This window comes from Canis lupus, chromosome 14, assembly GCF_003254725.2.
Source record: "Canis lupus dingo isolate Sandy chromosome 14, ASM325472v2, whole genome shotgun sequence".
In the NCBI taxonomy this organism is placed as follows: domain Eukaryota; kingdom Metazoa; phylum Chordata; class Mammalia; order Carnivora; family Canidae; genus Canis; species Canis lupus.
In genome coordinates, this window is record NC_064256.1 from 26,959,307 (window position 1) to 26,977,768 (window position 18,462).

At 37.0% G+C, this 18,462-nt stretch overlaps 1 protein-coding gene and 1 long non-coding RNA gene across 3 annotated transcripts in view; one reads left to right on the forward strand and one right to left on the reverse strand.

The window, feature by feature from the left end:
• The first annotated feature begins 14,357 nt into the window (after positions 1 to 14,357).
• Positions 14,358 to 18,462, forward strand: part of TMEM106B (transmembrane protein 106B) — a 29,644-nt gene continuing 25,539 nt past the window's right edge. Inside the window, exon 1 of one of the 2 annotated variants that reach the window (XM_035698565.2) lies at positions 14,358 to 14,444. In XM_035698565.2, the coding sequence (XP_035554458.1) occupies positions 14,420 to 14,444 (25 nt within the window). In that variant the 5' untranslated portion in view covers positions 14,358 to 14,419. Of the gene's footprint in view, positions 14,445 to 18,065; positions 18,273 to 18,462 lie in introns of those variants that run through there. The other variant, XM_025471200.3, reaches the window with a different exon arrangement.
• On the reverse strand, positions 16,969 to 18,051 carry LOC112674840 (uncharacterized). Its single transcript, XR_003145604.3, has 2 exons — positions 17,954 to 18,051; positions 16,969 to 17,844 (listed from the first exon to the last, which is right to left on the reverse strand). It is a non-coding gene; the product is annotated as an uncharacterized LOC112674840 (long non-coding RNA).

Genomic DNA, 18,462 nt, shown 5'->3' on the forward strand with positions numbered 1-18,462 from the left:
TTTACTTGGCTGGTGCCAAAGCCTATTCAAATGTTCCCTGCTTGTTGTTTACTTTTGTATTTGTGACTCAAAGTATTGCTGCCAAGTATTCTATGAGTTCTCCAAAATATTTTAATGCAAATGGGTTGGAAATGTCATCAGGACAATTATATTAAAGAAAAAGGTCAAATAAATCCACAAGCAAATGGGAAGGGGGGGGCACTTTCACATAGATCATTAATTCTTAATAATGAAGATAATGAAAGTAAGGCACTGATAAAATACTATGTATTTAACATTAGCTGAGAAATAATGATTAAGCAGTAAAACCATAAAACTGTGATTGGAAGATGACAAGCACATTCCAAGCAGAAAACAGAGCAGAAATGAAAGCACAGTGGTAGGAAGAATAAGACAGAAAAGGCAAGAGAGCAAGGACTGCAGAGTCTTCACAGTGTTTGTACTTGGATTTTTTGTAGAAGCCATCAGTATCCTGTTAAATAGCCATCCCAGGCAGCGGTCAAGTCCATATGCCCAAGGTCAGATACCAAGGGGGCTAAATTTTGCAACTAATGTGACTAGACAAACTAAAGGGCACACTTGTGTGAAATTATTGGCCTGCTCAGCAGGACCAATTCTAATTCCTTTTTTCTAGTATCTGACAACATTCTCTATCTCCTTCTTTAAAGTGCAAATGGCATGTTGCTATTAACATCTGATATCAACTCCTTAAAGCCACTGTCAACTTTGGTTTACAAGATTCAATCTATATCTGCTGTCTGTTTCAAAATTCTGAGTATCACAAGCCTATTTTATATCTCATTGTAGTCTCTTTGTCTAACCAAATCTTAAATACAAATCAGAAAACAACTAATAGTAAATATGCAAGAGACTTTAAGGCATATAATAAATCATCATTTTTATGACATTTACTATATGTATTGAATTTAAAAGTTTCATCTAAATTATTTATGATCAGATCAGGCCAGGTATATAGGAGAAAATGCATCTATTCAAATATAGTCAAAGCATCAAATCCCACTTATTATTCACCCTCATTATTTTAATTTACCTTGTATAAATTAATATATTTCAAAATTATAGTATGCGATGTTAACCTTTATTTCAAAACCAACATATGGTTTCTCTATTTCATGAAGTAGCTTGTGGAGACAGTACAGTGATTGATAAAAATATTTAGACACAAGAAGGAACTTTAAAGTTCATGCAGATACCAAAGGTCAGAAGAGGCAATAGTTTCAAAATCCAGGAAAACAGTTTGGGCAACTGAGATAAGAAAATGAAGCAAAAAGACTGGGTAACGCAGGCCAGACAAAGGCAAACTTTCATACAATAGGAATTTAGAGCCAAACTCTGAATATTTATGGGAATTATATGATCCAACATCACATAGGGCCTCAAACTAATAAATTTATGATAGATTTATGAACTTATTGTTTGATAGGAAAAATATGAAGTATTGAGCCTCAAAAATTAAAAGATAAGACAAGGGCACCTGGTTGGTTCAGTCCATTACATCCAATTCTGATTTCAACTCAGGTCATGATCTCGGGGTCCTGAGATCAAGCTCCACCTTGGGCTTCTTGCTTAGCAGGAAGTCAGCCTGGGATTCTCTCCCTCTCTCTTTTCTTCTCCTTTCACCTCTGACCCTCGCCCCACTTGATTCCCTAAACAAATAAATAAATAAAATCTTAGAAAAAAAAAAAAAGGAAAGAAAGACAAGACAAATAGGTACCTCTAGCCTGGAAGATAAAGTAAGGTGAAGAGAAGGAAAACCATGCCTAATACTTTGCCTTTTTTTAAGCATGAATTTTAAGTTTCTTATTAAAGTATAAAACATTTTTAAAATGACGATCCTAAGTGTTTAGTTGCAATTACATGCAACCCTTTAACTACCCCCAAAACATGATAAAGAATATTTATATAGGACATTTATAAGAAAATTTACATAGAACATTTATATAATTCCAAAAAGTTCCTTTATATCCACTTACCTTTCCATTTCCATTAACTCCTGAGGCAACCATTTGCAGATTTCTATAACTATATATTAGTTTTGTCTTTTCTTGGAATTTACGTAAATGAATCATTGTATGTATTCTTTTTTTGCATGTAGATTCTCTTATACAACAAATGTTCTTGAGATTCATCCATGTTGTTTGTATCAATAGTTTATTCTTTTTTGCTGATTAGTATTCTATTATACAAATGTACAAATGTTTATCATTTGGTTTACCCTATTAATGGATATTTGTTGGGGTTTTTTTATTTTCAAGTATTAACCTTAAAAGAATACACCTCTATAAATATTTATATTTGATGGCTCTGTAGATAGCTGTCACAAGACAGATGTATGTTTAACTTTATAAGAAACTCACAGATAGGGGTGCCTGGGTGGCTCAGTAGATTTTTTTTTTTTTTTTTTTTTTTTTGGTGGCTCAGTAGATTAAGCATCTGCCATTATCTCAGGTTATGATTCCAGGGTCCTGAGATCCAGCCCCACATTGGGCTCCCTGCTCAATAGGAAGCCTGCTTCTCCCTGTCCTCCTGGCTCATGTTCTCTCTTGCTATCTGTCTCTCATAAATAAAATCTTTAAAAAAGAAATTAAACACACAGATAGTTGTCCAAAGAATTTATTTTGTACATTCCTACTAACAATTTATCAACATTTTATTTTTTTAAATATTTTAAAATTGGGACGCCTGGGTGGCTCAGCGGCTGAGCTTCTACCATTGGCTAAGGGCATGATCCTGAGATCTGGGATCAAGTCCCACATCAGGCTCCTCTTAGGGAGCCTGCTTCTTCCTCTGCCTATGTCTCTGACTCCCTCTCTGTGTCTCTCATGAAAAAATAAATAAAATCTTTAAAAAAAAAGATTTTAAAATTTATTTTAGAGAGTGAGTGTGCAAGTGGGGGGAGCAGAAGGGGAGAGACTCTTCAAGCATACTCCCCACTGAGCATGGAACCTGACACAGCGCTCAATCCCACGACCCATGAGATGATGACCTGAGCCGAAATCAAGAATTGGGTGCTCAATCAACTGAACCACTCAGGCACCCCGCAGCTTATGAACTTTTTAGTTATTCCATATACTCACCAACAGAGTTCCTATGTACCCCCAACAATATTAATATTTTACATTAGTATGATAACTGTTGTAATTAATAAGCCAATATTGATGCAGTTGATATTGTCAGGTTTTTTTGTTTTTGTTTTTGGACCTCTAAGTAGATGGCAAGCAGTGTATCACTGTAGCTGTAGTCATCATTTCCTGATGACTAATGATATTCATTATCTTTTCATTTTCCAATCGTCCATTACTTTGCAAGACATCTGCCATGTCTTTTGCCTTTTTAATTGGCTGTTTTGTCTTTTTACTGTTGATTTGTAAAAATTTCATATGTTCAGTCTTTTGTCAGATAATTGTATTTCCCAGTCCATAACTTGCCTATTTGATGGTGTACTTGGTAAGAAGAAAACCTTAATTTTGATAAAGAACAACCAATATATCATTATTTTCCTTTCGTAGTTCTAATAAATCTTTTAATGTATACTTAATATTTAATTTAATAAAATCTTATAATAAACCTTTTCCTGTTCTAAGTTAGTAAGAAGACAGTACCAGAGAATTCCCATGTACCCTACACCCAATATCCCATGGTACATTTGTTATAATTAATGAACCAATATTGATACATGTATCAAACTTTATTCTCATTCTGTTAGTCTTTACCTAAGGTACTTTTTCTGTTTCAGCCTCCCATTCAGGACACAATATTTCATTTAGTTGTCATGTTTCCTTAGGTTCCACTTGGCTGTGACAGTTTCTTAGACTTCCATTGTTATCAGAGACCTTCATTGATTTGAGGAGTACCAGCTAGGTATTTTGTAAAATGTCCTTCAGTTAAGATTGTCTTTTTGGTTTTCTCATGATTAGATTGAGTGTAATGGCTAGATCACAGGATCAAAATTCAGTCAAACATTATTCTGGATATTTCTGTGAGGGCATTTGCGAAAGAAATTTACACTTAAACAGTGGATTTGTGTAAAGCAGATTGTAAGCCTCAATCAGTTGAAGGCCTGAATAAAATAAAAGATTGCTCTCTCCAGAGCAAGAAGGAATTTGGTCAGCAGATAGTCTTCAGACTTGAACTGTAGCACTGACTCTTTCTTGGTTCCCAACTGTCTTTCTCTCCTTCAATATCAATATAGATACAGACGGACCTGTTGGTTTTGTTTCTCTAGAGAATCCTGACCAATGCACTGCAGTTATAGGTTCTGGGGACAAAGACTTTAGAAGTGCCCTTCTCATCTCATTATACAAAGACTATATACTATCAGCATGACTTATCACCATTCATATTAACTTTGCCTGGCTCAGGTAGTCTGGGTTAGATTTCTCAAATGCAAAGTTACTATTTCTCCCCTTTCTACACTGTATTCTTTGGAAGGAAATCATCAGGGATGCCTGGGTGGCTCAGCGTTTGAGCATCTGTCTTTGGCTCAGGGCATGATCCCAGGATTCTGGGATCATGTCCCACATCAGGCTCCCTGGATGGAGCCTGCTTCTCCCTCTGTCTGTATCTCTGCCTCTTTGTCTCTCATGAATAAATACATAAAATCTTAAAAAAAAAAAATCTTTTTACCTCATGTAAAACCTATCTCACTACTATCTCGTGTAGTTTTGTCTTTTCCAGAATGCCATGTAATTGGAACCATATAGCAAGACTTTTCAGATGTTTATTTTTTTTTCTATATAAACATCCAGTGGTTCCAGATTAAAAGATTATTCCTTTCACTATTGAGTTGACTTTCTGGGAAATTAATTGACCATGGGTTGATTAATGCATGAGTCTACTTCTAAACTTGCTGTGATGTTCTATTGATTTTATTTGTCTATCCTTACGGCAATGATACATTATCTTAATTACATTAACTTTATAGCTTAAAATGTGAAATTACAAGTCATTCAATTCTGTTGTTATTCAGCAAGATTGTATTGGTTCTTCTAAGTCCCTCCACTTGCATATAAAATATAGAATCTGATTGTTGATTTTATCAAAAAAGACTTCTAGGACTTTGATTTGGATTGAATTGAATCTATAGTCCAATTTGAAGGAAAATAATATCTTAAAATTGAATCTTTTAATTTATGATAATAGTATCTGTTTCAGTCTTCATTAATTTCTCCCTTAAATATTTTGTAGTTTTTAGTATAGATATCTTGCATGAGTTTTACTAGATTTGTTTCTATGTATTTAATTTTTAAATGCAATTATAAATGGTATTTTTTACTTTTTTATTTGCCAATTGTCATTACTAGCTTATATCATTACAATTTGATTTCTGTATATTTACCTTCTGTCCTATGCACTTATTAAAACAATTTATTATGTCTAGTGATCTTTTTTTGGACCCATATGGTATTCTACATACCAAAATCCTGTTTTTTACAGTTTTATTTATAAACATTATGCATTTCAATCTTTTTCATGTTTTATTGCACTGGCTAGAAATTACAATAAAATGCTGATGAATGTTAATGAGAACAGACATCCTTGCCTTGTTCCTGATGTTAGTGGAAAGTTACTTATCAATTTGCCATCATATATGATTCTATCCTCATTTGGTGAAATTTTTATAATGAATGAATATTGAAAAACTAGTCAACTACTTTTTCTGCATTTATTTAGGTGATTACATGATTTTTATTTTGTGATTTTGTGAATGAGCTTCAATGTTAGCCACTAGCATTATTCTTTTATGTATTTCTGTATTGAATCTGCTAATATTAACAAATTGAATCTTTTTTTTTAGAAAGATTTTTTTTAAGAAAGATTTTTATTTTATTTTATTTTTTTAATTTTTATTTATTTATGATAGTCACAGAGAGAGAGAGAGAGAGAGAGAGAGGCAGAGACATAGGCAGAGGGAGAAGCAGGCTCCAGGCACCGGGAGCCCGACGTGGGATTCGATCCCGGGTCTCCAGGATCATGCCCTGGGCCAAAGGCAGGTGCCAAACCGCTGCGCCACCCAGGGATCCCCAACAAATTTGAATCTATGATCATGAGAAGGGGTATGGAGGTATAACTTTCCTTTTAGATACTATATTTACTAGGCTTTGATGGGAATTGTTCCTTCCCGTTTTTTTGTTTTAAAGAACTTATTTAATATTGGTTTTATTTCTTCTTCTTTTTTTTTTAAGGTTTTATTTGTTTATTCATGAGAGACACAGAGAGAGGGAGAAAGGCAGAGGCACAGGCAGAGAGAACGGCAGGCTCCACGCAGGGAGCCCGACGTGGGACTCGATGCCGGGTCTCCAGGATCACGCCCTGGGCTGAAGGTGGCGCCAAACCGCGGAGCCGTCGGGGTTGCCCTGGTTTTATTTCTTTATTTAATATTTGATATAATTCAATGGTAAAGCCATCTGAAATTTGAGTTTTGTGAGGTTTTGATAACAATTTCAATTTCCGGGGATCCCTGGGTGGCTCTGCGGTTTAGCGCCTGCCTTTGGACCAGGGCACGGTCCTGGAACCCCGGGGCTCCCTGCATGGGGCCTGCTTCTCCCTCTGCCTGTGTCTCTGCCTCTCTCTCTGTGTGTCTCTCATGAATAAATAAATAAAATCTTAAAAAAAAAATCAATTTCCTTAAAAGATAGGAGGCTACATGGATTTTTCTATTCCTTTATAGGTCAATTTGGTAAGCTGGTAAGTGAAAACATTCACTCAATTATTTAAGTTACTGAATTTACTAACACAATGCAGTACTTTTCAACTTCAACATTATGGGTATTTGGGGCTATATAGATTTTTATTATGGGAGAATGCTCTATGTTTTGTAGTATGTTTAGCGACATCGTTGGCCCGTATCCATAAGATTCCAGTAGCACTTCTTCCCCTAGGTTGTGACAACCAAACTATTTCCAGATATTCCCAAATTTCCTCTCTGAGCAAAATTGTCCCCACCTGAGAACCACTGGCATAAAGTTATTCATAATACCCCTTGTGTCTTTAATGTTTGTGAGATATGTAATGATGTCCCCTATTTTTTAATAATACTGGCAATTTATATTTTATTTTTTCTTTGTTAGGAGCTCATCAAATTTATTAGTCACTTCAAAGAAGTAACTTTGACTTTGTTTTCTTTTTTTCTTTTACTTCATTAATTTCTATTTTTATATGTATTATTTCTTTTCTTCTTCTTAAGTTGGGTTTAGTTTTATCTTTTCTAATGTAAAAGCTATACCTCCTCCTTCTTTTCTAATACAGGCAATTAGTGTTATAAATTTCCATTTACACCGATTTTGGATGCATCCTACCAATTTTGATATATTGTGTTTTCATCATCATAGAGTTTAAAGTATTTTTCATTTTTCTTGTGATTTCTTCTGTGATTCATGGGTTATTTTGAAAATAATTACTTAATTTCTAAGTATTTTGCCCTTTTCCAAATATTTTTGTCACTTATTTCTAATCTGTGGTCATAGAGCATGTATTATTTGTTCCTGTTACTTTGAAATTTATTGAGACTTTTTTATGTGCTAGCATATAATCAGTCTATCTTGCTGAATGTTCTTTGTGCAGTTAAAAGGAATTTGTACTTTTGATTGATGGATTTCATATTCTGTTAACTTCATTGGATCAAGTTATACAGTGTTATTCAAATCTTCTTTTCTTGATTTTCTTGTTATTGTTCTATTAATTATTTATTCTAGATTTGTTTATTTCATCATTTAATTGTATCATATATCGTTTTGTGGCTTTGCTGCATACCTACTGAGACTTGTATCTTCTTAAACAATGACTTTTGTCACCATGGATTTGTCTTTTTTTTTTAAGACTTTATTTATATATTCATGAGAGACACAGAGAGAGAGTCAGAGGAAGAAGTAGGTTCCCTGCAGGAAGCCTGATGTGAAACTTGGTCCTAGGACCCCCAGTTACCACCTGAGCCAAAGGTAACTCTCAACCACTGAGCCACTCAGGTGCCCCTATCATGGTGAGTTTAAAGACCCTTTCAGAAATGTCCAACAAATGGGGCATTTTTGTGTTTTTGTGTTTCTATTAAGTTTCCTTTTGATCCAGGCTCACATTTTCTTTTGCCTTCACACATCTCATAATTTTTATCGAATGCTAGATATTAAAAAAGGAAGAGTAAATAGTATTTGCCCTAAAAAATATCTTGCCACTTTTTCTATCAGACTTCTTGTTTGGAAGTTTGAGTCTATTAACTCTTTAGATTTGCTGAGTCTGGACTTTGTTTAAGCTTTAATTAGATTCAGTCCATTTCCTTAAAATGTGCTTGGGTTCTCAGCACAGGCAAAACCCTGGAGATTACTTTGTACATGATAGCTCACCCACTAAACTATCTGCTACTCTTTTAGCTCAAAAACCCAGCTTCCAGTATGTCCAAGAGTTGTTCTCTTTATTCCTCAGTCTTGCCTGTCTTTCAGTGTCTGCATATAATTGTCTCCATCCTGTTCCCCTGCTCCCAGTCTTCAGAGGGCTGCTGCAATACACTTGATGAAAGTCTGGAATCCTCAAAGGGACTGCTCCCATCAATCCTACCTCACTCCCTCCCTTTCACATACTATGTTTGAAAATTTTAACCTTTGGAGTTAGAGATAGGGTGGGTGCAGACTTACTCAGACTGGAGCTCCATGAGATTGTCATTTATCATTCCAATCCACACACAACCATTAAACATTTGGCTGGTCTCCCTTTATCTCTGTTTATGGTGCATTCATGTAGTATAAAGGTACTTTACGTGTCATAAACTGTTCTGTGTAGGCAATGAAAGAAGTTGTTGCCTTTTGTATTAAAATTTATTAAAGTTTGTGTCCTCAGGTCTCTGACCAGCTTTTTGTTTGCTTGTTAGTTTTTAACTGACTTTTAAAATTCTCTCTGTTTTTTTGCTGGTGAAGAGGACCAAAAGTTTTCTCTTGCAACTTCCTAAGTCCTAATTGGGCTCTGTATTTTTCTTATTTTATAACCCTTTCAGAACCCTCCTCCAGGGTTTCTGGATTCAGTTCTCCACTTTGCCACAGTGGTGGTGATCACTTACTAAAAACTGAAAATACTTCATTTCTCCCCTAACCACTTAATTTTACTGATTGTTCTTCCTTGCATTCAGGTTGTAAAAAGCTAGTTGGCCCCCTGTGACTCATATGTGTCCTTGCTTCTTATTCCCGGAGTCTCTCACTCCAGTCATGTTTCCCTTCTTTTCTATCTATGCATAACTGGGTCTCCCTGGACTTTGAGAACAAGACTGACCTTTGTTAGGACATATATAAGTTGAATTTAACCCTAAGGCTTTTAGTTATCGTTAAGCTCAATTCTTGGACAAGTACTTACCACAGATGTATTGCCCAGACATTTTGCCTAGATTCTTAACTTGCATTATGTTGGCTCTCTCACTCTATTTTAAGGATTGCTTCTTTCTGAAACCTTTTTTTTTTTTTTTTTTTAAATACTAACCATCCTGTCTAACCCTAAATCTGAAAATGTTACTTCCCAGCTGTGTTTAACTTTTGGACTTGACTAGTTGCCCAACTGAGCACATAAAACTTGTTATTATTATTCTCTAACTTCTTCTATAGCTATGGTCACTGAAGAAAAAAAAATTGTCATTTCCCCTTCCCTCTATTTACCAAAACTCCAACTTGAATAGTCTCAATGTCTTCCAAATAACTTATTAGATTTGTTGTCTCACCTGGATTGCTGTTCTGATTATTTATTTATTTTTAGATTTTATTTATTTATTCATGAGAGACACAGAGAGATAGGCAGAGACATAGGCAGAGGGAGAGGCAGGCTCTATGAAGGGACCCCAATGCAGGACTCGATCCCAGGACCCCAGGATCATGCCTTGAGCCAAAGTAAACACTCAGCCACTGAGCCACTCAGGTGCTCCTGATTATTTAATATATAACCTCCAAAATGAATATGGGAGATAATAATTAGGATATCAATACTATGAGAATATATTATTTGAATTTTAAATAATCTTGACCTTGGAAAACATATGGCTATATATATATTTTTTAGTATAGTGGGCTTCTTCTATTCTTTGATTACCAGGAGCTATTAGTAATTTAATGATATCTTCATCTATCAGCTATCTCATTGTTCTCATTCCACCAGTTTGTCAGGAAATAAAATATATAAAACAAATCATGAAATTTCGAATTATGTGACTCTATTCCTCAGCAACATCACTGATTTTAAGTTTAAAAACTCTTTTCTCTGAGGCATCTGGGTGGTTCAGTTGATTGAGTGTCCTACTCTTGGACTCTTGGTTTTGGCTCAGGTCATGGTCTCAGGGTCATGGGCTTGAGCACCAATTTGGGCTCTGCACTCAGTAGGAGTCTGCTTGAGATTCTCTCTCTCCTCTGCCCTTCCCCCCTTTCTCATAAATAAATAAATCTATAAAAATAAATTACAAAATTAAAAACTCCTTTCTCCAAATTCTATATTTAGCTCCTTCCATAGTCTCTCAGGAAACACTCAGTGATAACCAAATCCTGTTGATTTTATTTCCCAATTATTGCTACCTATTCATCTTCTCTGTTTACCAGGCATTATTACCTTTATTCTGGATCCTTCTCATACTTATATAGTGTACTTAATGATTAGCATTAAGTCATAATTCTAAATTAGCATTAAGTCATAACTCCTTAAGCCCTAACTCCAAAATGACTAATTTTCTTTCTCAGTGTTCAGCCTAATTTCATTTTCTAATTTGTCCTCACATGCAGTTTATGCTATTTTCATCAGATGTTTATAGTTAAATAAACCATACTCTTTTATAGCTCAAGGCTTGTGTACATGTTTGTTTGTTTGTTTGTTTTGCATGTAATACATTTCCAGTTTTACTCAGCTAATTTCTTCTCAAATATGTCCTCCTCTAGAAATTCTTTACTAATCCCTAAGTCTGAACCAAATGCTATTTCTGTATGCCTCCTGTGCAAATTTTTATCATAGCATTTATCACATTATAATTGTTGATTTACTTAACTCTCTTCCCCACTAGGCTCTAAGTAATATTGATGAGTTCAATGCCATTGAAATTAAGAACTTTTGCTCTTTCAAAGGCACAGTTAAGAGAATGAAAGAACCACCACAGACTGGGAGAAATTTTTGCACACCACATCTGATGCAGAATACATACTTGTATTTAGAATTAAAAACTTATAACTCAGTAAAAATAAAGTAATGATAAAAAATGGACAGAATTCTGAACAGACACTTCACCAAAGATGCTATAAGGATGGCAAATAAGTACCTGAGAACATGTTCAACATCAGTAACCCTTAAAAAATGCAAATTAAAACCATAAGAAACCAGTACTGACCTATTTAAATGCCTAAAATTAACAAGAATGACCATTCTAGGAATTGACAAAGTTATGGATCAAGGAAAGTCTTAAACACTAACAGTGAGAATATAAAATGATAGAGCCACACTTGGGAAACAGTTTGGCAGTTTTTAAAACTTCAAACTTAAACCTATCACAGATGTTCTACTCCTATGTATACACTTCAAAGAAATGAAAGCAACATGTCTTAGAAAGACTTGTACATGAATGGTCACAGCAGCTTTGCTTATAACAGCCAGAAAGTTGAAAGTAACCTAAATATCCATCAACAAGTGAATAAATTGTGGTACATATTTATAAGGGAATACTTAGTAATAAAAAGGGATGGACTATGGTACTTGGAACAAGTTGCATAAATCTCAAAATAAGTGCACTGAATGAAAAAAATCTAGGAAAAGAAGAGTATATAATGTTTGATTCCATTAATGAAAAATTCAGAAGATACAAGCTAATCTATAATGAAAGAAAGTATATCAGTGGAAGAAGAGCAAGATGGAATTATAAGACACAATGAAATTTTTGTGGATGTGAATATATTCATTATTTTGATTATGGTTAATGGTTTCACAAGTACATGCATATGTTCAAACTTCTCAAGTTGTATACTTTAAACATGTACAGTTAACGGTATGCCAATTATACCCCAATAATACTTTAAAGAAATAAAAAATAAATTAAAAATCTCCTACACATTCCTAACTTTATCAAGGGAATCTTAATAAATCTTTTAGTGGTACTTAGATAGCATTCTTCTATTATTCATATACGTTATTTGTTTTGTTGATTTACTCCTTTAGGTCACTAAATTATAGGCAATATAGAGGGGAAAGACATTATTTTTGAGATTGATTTCTTAGAGCTAAAATAGGTCTTTTCAGAAAACACACATTGTTTCTGTTCAAAGTAGAACACTGACTTGAATGGACATTGTCTTGTACTGATGCCCAACACCCTCTTCTTATGCTAATATTTGTCATTATTAATTACTGGTGTTTGAAATTTGAAGACTAATCTGGAGATCAGCAGAATTGAACATGTAATATTTCACACTGAAAGTTAAGAACTTTGAGAATTGAAATTAAAATGTTAAATACATATATTCTGACATATCTTGTAGGTATGCCAGCTTCTACATGTCTCCTCTGTCTTAAATCTAAAACGAAGTCATCCTATGCATGTGGTTGCATGTGGTTCATAAAATTCCCCAAAATCTTTGCTAGGGGTCCCATGTCGGATAACAGCCCAAGCCATTCCAAACTGTCATAATTTAGGAGTCTTAGTGTGGAGAGGCTTTAGAACTCAGTGTTTAAAAAAAAAAAAAAAGAAAAAGCACGATAAAAATTAAAGGAAAGTTCAGGGTTAGCACGAAAATCTCAGTAGATATTAAGGTAAAGTATAAATGATATTTTCTCTCTTAAACTAAAGCTTTTTTGCTCTTTGTCAGCAAAAAATCCTAAGAACTCTAGGGTAGTTTTGTGTTATTGTATGGAGCTGTGTTGTCTAAAAGAATATGTCCTGGCCACATGTGGCTATTAAGAAGTTGAAATGTGGCTAATCTAAATTGAATCAGGAAAATTTAAGACTTCATATGAGTAAAATATCTCATTATTATCTTTATTATATGTTGAAATAATGTCTTGGACATATTGGGTTATTACAATTCTATTTTTTTATTTTTTCTAACATGGCTACTAGAAAACGCAAAATTTCATATATGGCTTGCATTTGTTGCTCCATTATATTTTTGTGGGGCAGCACTGAATATACAGAATAAAACAGTTTCATCCAGTGCTTGAACTGATAATTGGCATCTCTGAGGAAGAATTTCCGTATTTTTATTAGTCCCTTTAAGTTCTAATCATTCTATTTTGAATAGAGGAACAAAAGAGAAAGGATTCTAAAATTTTGATAACAGTATCACTGCATTCCAAAAGGGTTGGAAGGATATTGCTGTTTGTGAACAGATATTAAGGGGAGGTCTTGTATCACCAGCATTCCAAAAGGGTTGGAAGGATATTGCTGTTTGTGAACAAATATTAAGGGGAGGTCTTGTTATAAAAAAATAAGTCTCCAGGCTAGTTTCAAAAGAGAGAGGTTGAGATAAAGATAGCATCGAACTGGTCTGTATAAGAGAAATTCTCCATTTTCATCAGCAGCAGCTTGAGAAAAAGGGATTCTGGTACTTAGAATTTAGGAAAAGCTCAATAGAGAGTCAGAGGAGGCCCCCAGGGAAGAGATGGACAATTGGGCTCAGGAAGAAAGGGGATCACTATGTGACTCTTGGCATAAAATGAACTTTAAACTTGAATAAAGATCAGCGTGGTACTGTTTTGTTTCCTTTTTTTGTGCTTAAGTCCCTTTTTATTTCTACAAGTCTTTGGTAATCTGTTTGTTGTCCATACAGCTTTCTGTTCATTGATTGTAAAATGATGGAAAGGAGCCGTGTTTAAACACATGGCAGAGGTATATGGAGAGCAAAGAAGCATCCAGAAGCAGTGATTAGATAGCACAAAGTGATCAAGATTTGAGCCAGGAGCAAAGCACATAAAATAATGACAGTCAATTACCAACAGAGTCGTAAGCCCTTCTCAGAAATATTTAGAAAAACTGGGGAATGCACTCCTTTGAAGAAAAGGTATAAGGGAACAGAAGTAACATGAGTTCTCTCCTTGATGAGTAGACTACACCAGGTGGAGTTGTCACACAAAGGAAACTTTATTTACAGCAACTAAGGAGATCACTGAATAACTCCCAAAGCCATGACTCCAGAAGTGGGTTAAGTGGGTTTCTTTTATCTAGGGTAAGGATGAATCTTCAGAAATGGAAGCTTTGTCATTCATTTACAAGGAAAAGTGGGCATAGCATTGTGCAACCATTCTTGGAAAACATGCTTATACACCCTATGTTTAACATAACAATAGTCTGTTATGTTAATAAAGCTTGTGCTCCTTCTGGGGCGGAGACTTTGATACAATTAGCAGAGGTAACTACTGGACAAGGAGAAGGGACTATCAGTGTACTCAAAGAGCAGTTATAAACTGGATGCATCTTGGGCTCCTTCTTTCAGGTAAGAAATGCAGGGCCTGGCTTACTTTTGAAACAACACAGGACTTCAGGGTAGTTTTACCACTCTTTTATTGTCTTTGATATGGTTTGGCTATGTCTCAGCTTTTAGAGATGTTAGTTTTTACATTCTTTGTTTCCTTAAAATCATTAACTATTGAGGTTTTTGCTTTTTATTTGTAATTCTGACACCTAGGAAGTTCTGTAAGAAGTGTGTTAGGGCAAGTTGAGGCAGTAATATCACAGGAAATAGCTGAGGACCTAAAATGACTTCTCTTTCTGAGGACCCCTACCTCTGCCTCCTTACAGGAGAAGGTTCAGGTTATTTCTTACCTTTTTTAAAGATTTTATTTTATTTATTCATGAGAGACACACAGAGAGAGGCAGAGTCACAGGCAGAGGGAGAAGCAGGCTCCATGCAGGGAGGCCGACGTGGGACTCGATCCTGGGTCTCCAGGATCAGACCCTGGGCTGAAGGCGGCGCTAAACTGCCGGGCTGCCGGGTTCAGGTATTTCATTTGCTTATTAATGTAAAGGGTGACTCTAGAAGACCAGGTAACTAGTTGTTGCAGGGTTTTTTCCTTTGGAGACCATGGTTCTTTGCTGCTTTGAAGAATGAAGAGGCAGACCAGAGAAAAGTGGTGGGCAGCAAAGCAAGGTTTATGGAGTGACAGCAAAATGATAGTACAAAGCTCCCGAGGGAGGGGACCCAAGAGGGTAGCAATAGGACTTTCTAACTCTATGGGTTATTATGGGCTTGTTAGTGGGCTGTTTTAATCAGATTAACCTTCCCTGTGCCTGTAATCCAATCAGGTTTTTGTCACCTGTCACTTGGGAAACGATGGAGGGCTCCTTCTAGGGTGGTATAAATTTCTTTTAAGGGTGGTTCCATTTAGGGTGGGGCCCCCTGTTCTTGCCTGGCTGCCTTCCAACTATCCTTCATGATAGGGAGTTATATTGGGTAATTATACATGTGGAATGAATACTCAGGAATCTTTAGCTTCTCACCTACTTCCAATTCCTATTTCAGACTTAATATGCAATGAGAAAATATAACTCTAACTACAGGTTCTAACTAGGTTTTTAAAAACACTATTTCAAGGTCAGAGTGATGAAGTTTTGGAATACAGGTGAGGTCTGGAGCCGACGACCAAGGAAGAATTCTTGAGACAACTTTGGTGCAAAAATGGTGGTTTTATTAAGGGATGGAGAAAGGATCTGTGGGCAGGAAGAGCTTCTGGCCTGAGCTTGTGAGGAATGGCTGATTATATACCCAGGAGTTTAGGGGAGGTAAGCAAAAGGGAGATTCCAAAAGGATTTTCATATGCTAAGTACCTTACGAGATACTGGAGGCTTTCCATTGTCAAATTGAAGACTGCTTTTCCCTCTAGCAAGGCATTAGCATTAGCCTCGTGAGGAATGCCACACATATCCCACCCAGGGGTGGGGTGAGGTGGTGGCTGTCGTTTGTGGGTTATCAGCTGTGCTTTGTCCTCAGCTAGCCCTGTTCTCCCATCCAGAGGATAACTAGATGTGGAAAGTGATGCACTCTCTATATAGGAGCTCCCTTAAAACTTTAAATGTTCAAGTAATTTTTTTTCACTCATTCTCATATGACATTTACTGTATTATATTAGAAGATTATATGCTTAGGGCATTTGTATTTTTTACAATGACAATCCACAAAACACCAAACCTACTTGGACATCTTTCCACCATTCCTCACCTTGGTGGCCACTGAAGCAACTCTGAAGAACCCCTATAACCAGAATCATGGGTGTCTCATTTCATAAGTGAAAATTAAAACCTATTCCTTTAAATGTTAAACTCGATTTAAATAATTTTTTAATAGGACATTTAAAAAACCATAAAAAGAAGGACTGTTCAGAGTTTTCTGAAAAGAAATGAGGGGTCACCTAGTATTGATATACCATGATTGAATCCTGCCTCTGTATTTCTAACTCATAATTATCATTTCCCAAAGCCACTTTTGAAAACAAGGAGAAATAATGGCTAGCAGATACAACACCATTACTGGGACTACTGATTTAGGTCTAAATACAGCCATCTTTATCTAATTGGGTTTTATAACCTATTTTTTTTTTTTTTTTTTTGCCATCCTTAATTATTTTACAGCTAGGGTTTTTACTCTAGTCTTAATGGACAGACTTCAAGAAAAACTTTGAACTCTTTGAAAATGTATACAAAATACTGTTGTGTATCTCTGTTTTCCATTGGGAGGCGGAGGGTCCCCAAGATTATGATTTGTTGAAACCAAGCTATTTATTTTGAAAACTCAAATAATGTTAGTGGAAGACGCCATTCCCTGCCCTCTTCCTTCACCTTCGGAAGATTTGGCTAAACAAGAGGGGTTGAAAATGATTTGATCAATGCCCCATTGTTGGGCATTTAGGTTAAATGAACACACTTTGTACATAAATCTTTTTTAGAGTTCTCATTAGTTTTAAGATAAATTCCAAAGGGTAAGATTGCTGCACCAAAGGATGAGAAAATTAAAGTCCCAAAAATTAGTTTATTTAATTTATTTTTAGTAATCTTTACACCCAAGGTGGCTCTGTAACTCAGGACCTTGAAATCGAGTCCCATCTTGCTTCTATTCAGCCAGCCAGGTGCCCCCACCCCAATTTTTTTTAGGTGCCCCCAAATTTTAATAGTCTTAATACATGTTATGAGATTGCATGTTCACCAACATTGTGAAGACTTAGCTGTAGTAACTTTAAATCTTCAAAAAAAAAATTATGTATTATTTTGACTTGTATTTCTTACTTTCACGTATCTTCATATTCCACCAGCGAAACAAACCGGTCCTGCCCAAAGAGAAATAAAATTCCATTCCTTCCTTCCGTCCTTCCTTCCCATGTATGCGGTGACCATGATGGTAACAGCAGCTAACATTCATGAAACGTTAAAATTTCTCTGCAGGCAACAGAGTCTAGTCTGCGCTTGACAGGTATTTTCTGGATCTCACTCAATCCTTAAAACAACTCCGTATTGTTATTCCAAACGAGACAGCCCAGCCTTTGAGACACTAGCCTCAAGGCCCGGCGACGATCGGAAGCACCGGGGTTCGGGCTGGGCTCCCACCGCGGTCACTCACCTGGGACTTAGGGGACCAGGGGGTGGAGGACGGTGACCTACGCGCAAAACCAGCAACACCAGACCAACCAGGAACAAAAGACAGGGCTCCTGCCGCACTTAGCTTCCTTCTACCAAGTCAAAGCTTCTAAATTTTAAAGGATGTGACTTTTTGGCTGCCCGACGCCTGTCTACCAACCAGTTGATCCCATTCCCAGCGTCGCGAGCGTCAGCGACGACCGGCAAAGCTGCTCAGCTGAGGGTTGAGGCAGAGTCTTTTTTTTTTTCCTTTTGCTAAAGGAAAAAGCCTGATAGGAAGAAAAAAAAAAAAGGGTTAATACTATTTTTAAATTTTCGAGGGCTAGGACGACTATTTTTTTTTAACCTCTGGGTCTTGGGAGACCAAGGCAACAGAACCTGCAGGGTGAACAAACTAGAGCCGCCGCGGCGCTTCCGGGCTGTAGCGAAGGGTCAGAAGGACGCATGCGTGGGGCCCGCGCCTGGGTCACCCACCTACGAAGGCGCTGTGCGCAGGCGCGGACGCAGGTTGCAGCAGCGCCCGGCCTCAGCTGATGCCGTCCTCTGGCCGCCCCTCCCCCGCCCCGTATCCGCGGCGGCCGGGCGCCTGCAGGCCTGTCGCTCCAGCCCCAGCGGTCGCGACCGCCGACCTCGTGACACTGTCCTCGGGCCTCTGCGCGCGGGAGCAGCTCCGGACGGCGCAGCGCCCCGCGTGACGGTGAGCGACCCTGGACGAGCAGCGCCCCCTCCCCCCCCGTCCCTCGTGCGGAGCGGAGCAGAGCAGCGGCGCCCTGGGAAGAGCCGAGACGGACGGGGGTGGGGGTAGGGGTGGGGGGGGAGAGGAGAGGCCGCAGGGGAGCCGGGCCCGCCCGCCACCACAGAGGCGCTTTCAGGGTTGGGTGATGGCG